Source organism: Homarus americanus, unplaced genomic scaffold (genome assembly GCF_018991925.1).
Source record: "Homarus americanus isolate GMGI-L3 unplaced genomic scaffold, GMGI_Hamer_2.0 scaffold51429, whole genome shotgun sequence".
NCBI classification, from domain to species: domain Eukaryota; kingdom Metazoa; phylum Arthropoda; class Malacostraca; order Decapoda; family Nephropidae; genus Homarus; species Homarus americanus.
Genome location: NW_024717549.1, coordinates 28,033 through 32,764, shown reverse-complemented (window position 1 = coordinate 32,764; position 4,732 = coordinate 28,033). Strand labels below are relative to the sequence as shown.

General features: G+C 38.0%; 1 protein-coding gene across 1 annotated transcript; it reads left to right on the top strand.

Annotated features, from left to right (window-relative positions):
- Nucleotides 1–1,311: 1,311 nt before the first annotated feature.
- Nucleotides 1,312–3,980, top strand: LOC121858916 (zinc finger protein 883-like). The gene is made up of 2 exons (XM_042355577.1): nt 1,312–1,717; nt 1,880–3,980. Exons 1-2 carry the CDS (start codon nt 1,597–1,599, stop codon nt 3,910–3,912), a joined length of 2,154 nt encoding a protein of 717 aa, XP_042211511.1. The 5' UTR covers nt 1,312–1,596; the 3' UTR covers nt 3,913–3,980.
- Nucleotides 3,981–4,732: the final 752 nt, after the last annotated feature.

The window sequence follows — 4,732 nt, the reverse complement described above, 5'->3', positions numbered from 1 at the left end:
ACTCATGTGTTAGTTGGTTGGTTTTACAGCCACCTCCACACTCATGTGTTAGTTGGATTTGGTTTATATCCACAATCTCGTCTGTTAGTTGGTTGGTTTTATAGCCACACTCCACACTCATGTGTTAGTTGGTTGGTTTTACAGCCACACTCCACACTCATGTGTTAGTTGGTTGGTTTTATAGCCACACTCCACACTCATGTGTTAGTTGGTTGGTTTTATAGCCACACTCCACACTCATGTGTTAGTTGGTTGGTTTTATAGCCACACTCCACACTCATGTGTTAGTTGGTTGGTTTTATAGCCACACTCCACACTCATGTGTTAGTTGGTTGGTTTTATAGCCACACTCCACACTCATGTGTTAGTTGGTTGGTTTTATAGCCACCTCCACACTCATGTGTTAGCCAGTTGATTTTATAGCCACACTCCACACTCATGTGTTAGTTGGTTGGTTTTATAGCCACCCTCCACACTCATGTGTTAGCCAGTTGATTTTATAGCCACACTCCACACTCATGTGTTAGTTGGTTGGTTTTATAGCCACACTCCACACTCGTGTGTTAGCCAGTTGATTTTATAGCCACACTCCACACTCATGTGTTAGTTAGTTGGTTTTATAGCCACACTCCACACTCATGTGTTAGTTGGTTGGTTTTATAGCCACACTCCACACTCATGTGTTAGTTGGTTGGTTTTATAGCCACACTCCACACTCATGTGTTAGCTGATTGGTTTTATAGCCACACTCCACACTCATGTGTTAGTTGGTTGGTTTTATAGCCACACTCCACACTCATGTGTTAGTTGGTTGGTTTTATAGCCACACTCCACACTCATGTGTTAGTTGGTTGGTTTTATAGCCACACTCCACACTCATGTGTTAGTTGGTTGGTTTTATAGCCACACTCCACACTCATGTGTTAGTTGGTTGGTTTTATAGCCACACTCCACACTCATGTGTTAGTTGGTTGGTTTTATAGCCACACTCCACACTCATGTGTTAGTTGGTTGGTTTATAGCCACCTCCACACTCATGTGTTAGTTGGTTGGTTTTATAGCCACACTCCACACTCATGTGTTAGTTGGTTGGTTTTATAGCCACCTCCACACTCATGTGTTAGCTGGTTGGTTTATAGCCACACTCCACACTCATGTGTTAGTTGGTTGGTTTTATAGCCACACTCCACAATCTCGTGTGTCAGTTGGTTGGTTTTATAGCCACACTCCACACTCATGTGTTAGTTGGTTGGTTTTACAGCCACACTCCACACTCATGTGTTAGTTGGTTGGTTTTATATCCACACTCATGTGTTAGTTGGTTGGTTTTATAGCCACACTCCACACTCATGTGTTAGTTGGTTGGTTTTATAGCCACACTCCACACTCATGTGTTAGCCAGTTGGTTTTCATATTCATGTGACTGCTGGAGAAGGATATTCAACACTAGGTAGTGTGTTAATTATCATGGGAAAGCTTTTTCATCAGGGAGTGCATTTTATAATCTTAATTAAGGGGTTCATCAGTAAGGCCAAGTACACCAAGATGACCACCATCTGAGAGACCACAAGCCCAAGATATTTGGGGAAAGAAACAATGAATATGGAAGGTGACACTGAAGATCCCCCTCAAGGTTCACAATGCCATGAAGATTTTAAAAGAGACTGTCTTGTAAAGTATGTGGGAGATCACCCATCAGAGACACTTTTTAACACAGGAGAGAAGTTCCAGTGTTTAGAATGTTCTAGATCATTTACTAAAAAATCTGGTTTAGTACAACATATGAGGGTTCACACAGGAGAGAAGTTCCAGTGTTCAGAATGTTCTAGATCATTTACTAAAAAATCTGGTTTAGAACAACATATGAGGGTTCACACAGGAGAGAAGTTCCAGTGTTCAGAATGTTCTAGATCATTTACTAAAAAATCTAGTTTAGTACAACATATGAGGGTTCACACAGGAGAGAAGTTCCAGTGTTCAGAATGTACTAGTTCATTTACTTATAAATCTAAATTAGTTGAACATATGAGGGTTCACACAGGAGAGATGTTCCAGTGTTCAGAATGTACTAGTTCATTTACTAATAAATCTAAATTAGTTGAACATATGAGGGTTCACACAGGAGAGATGTTCCAGTGTTCAGAATGTACTAGTTCATTTACTAAAAAATCTAGTTTAGTACAACATATGAGGGTTCACACAGGAGAGATGTTCCAGTGTTCAGAATGTACTAGTTCATTTACTAATAAATCTAAATTAGTTGAACATATGAGGGTTCACACAGAAGGGAAGTTCCAGTGTTCAGAATGTACTAGTTCATTTACTTATAAAGGTAATTTAGTACAACATATGAGGGCTCACACAGGAGAGAAGTTCCAGTGTTCAGAATGTACTAGTTCATATACTTATAAATCTAAATTAGTTGAACATATGAGGGTTCACACAGGAGAGAAGTTCCAGTGTTCAGTATGTACTCGTTCATTTACTTATAAATATAGTTTGCTTCAACATATGAGGGTTCACACAGGAGAGATGTTCCAGTGTTCAGAATGTACTAGTTCATTTACTAATAAATCTAAATTAGTTGAACATATGAGGGTTCACACAGGAGAGAAGTTCCAGTGTTCAGAATGTGCTAGTTCATTTACTTATAAATCTAGTTTAGTACAACATATGAGGGTTCACACAGAAGGGAAGTTCCAGTGTTCAGAATGTACTAGTTCATTTACTTATAAATCTAGTTTACTTCAACATATGAGGCTTCACACAGAAGAGAAGTTCCAATGTCCAAAATGTACTAGTTCATTTACTTATAAATCTAGTTTACTTCAACATATGAGGGTTCACACAGGAGAGATGTTACAGTGTTCAGAATGTACTTGTTCATTTACTTATAAATCTAATTTAGTACAACATATGAGGGTTCACACAGAAGGGAAGTTCCAGTGTTCAAAATGTACTAGTTCATTTACTTATAAATCTCAATTAGTTGAACATATGAGGGTTCACACAGGAGAGATGTTCCAGTGTTCAGAATGTACGAGTTCATTTACTAATAAATCTAAATTAGTTGAACATATGAGGGTTCACACAGGAGAGAAGTTCCAGTGTTCAGAATGTGCTCGTTCATTTACTTATAAAGGTAATTTAGTACAACATATGAGGGCTCACACAGGAGAGATGTTCCAGTGTTCAGAATGTACTAGTTCATTTACTTATAAATATAAATTAGTTAAACATATGAGGGTTCACACAGGAGACACACCATATCATAGTACAAAATGCAATAAATCCTTCACACAGAAGTGCCGTATGGTAAGGCACATAAGAGTTCATACAAGAGAAAAATTTCAGTGTTGTGATTGTCAAAAATGTTTTCCCAGTAGAGTGAGTCTCACAAGGCATAGTAGAACTCATCTGACTTCTTACAGTAAAGTTCATGCAAAAGATAATAAATGCCACAAAAAATATGATAATAAACAAAGGCTGAAAAAATGTGGTGAGGAGAAGTCAGGGAGTGGTAGGAGACTTACCCAGAGGAACCACCACCTTGGTGGTCTCGGGAGCAACACAACAGAAAAACGAGTGGGCAATGACCTGAACAGTCCAGAGCCGAGCCACAATAATTGTCGGGAACTGCCCACTTCCTCTCATAGTGAAGATGAGTATAGCCTCTCTTACCAGTGTAAGACAAAGGCTGTGTGTAAACTAGCAGATAATGACCTTGTAGTGAGTAGATCAACACATTTCATAGACTGGTCAGGTCATGGAGTTAAAGATGAACCTGTTGATGGTCAACCTTCAATCTTAAGTATATCAGAAGATCCACTTCAATCTGAGATGGTTCCTCCATCTTCTATAAAGTTAGAGAGCCTTAAGGAGGAATTTGAGTTTCTTGAGGAAGAATTGTGAAACCTTATTAACATTTTGTGTGTAATGCAAGCTTGTGTATGTTTATATTAATAAATATATACTGAGAACCCAACTGTTTATCCTCACAATGTATATAATAAAAGCAGTGGGCAGCAACTTAATAAACAATTCCACTGTAGATCTCATACCTTTATGTACAGCCAGATTACTTTTACCCCTTCGGTGTTGAACTAAAATGGTTTAGTTTACCGTAAATTGAAGAATAAAGATAAACAAGTGATAACATATCCTGAGAACATTGTGGACTTGTTGAAATATTAATTTAAGAAACTTGTATTTCAGTGCATATCATTGTTTTCTAATTTTGACTGTCGGTCACATTATTAAACAACAAATATAAGATAATTGGTGGAAGTCTAAAGATATACCGTATATCTTGGCTTATAAGATGGAATTTGAACATTAAAAAAATCTGCCCAAAGTTAGGGGGTCGTCTAAACCACCAAGTATAAAATTCTTACCTCTTAAATACAGTTGTACCCCACTTAACACGGTCAATTGAACCCAGAGGGTCCCGCGTTAAGTGAATAACAGAACATATGGGATTAATTCCAATAGAACCCAGCCCGACCCCCAAACTCCACTTTTTGACGACAAATAACTATGTTGTAGTAAAAATAACATCTTAATTTTATGATGGTACATGCACACAATTAATACTTAAGAGAAATAGAGAAATACAGTCGCCAAGTTAATGTCCATTCAAATAATGGACTCAACTCCCTCCCCCTCTTCTCACACTACACTCACTGGCTCTTCCCTCTGAGAAATTTTTGGGGGAAAACCAGGTATAGTAATA

Excerpts from the sequence above, each read along its gene's own strand:
- LOC121858916 (XM_042355577.1), top strand. The coding sequence starts at position 1,597 with ATGAATATGGAAGGTGACACTGAAGATCCCCCTCAAGGTTCACAATGC. Across the intron at positions 1,718-1,879 it reads AGAGACACTTTTTAACACAG|GAGAGAAGTTCCAGTGTTCA; the intron begins GAGAGAAGTTCC and ends GGGTTCACACAG.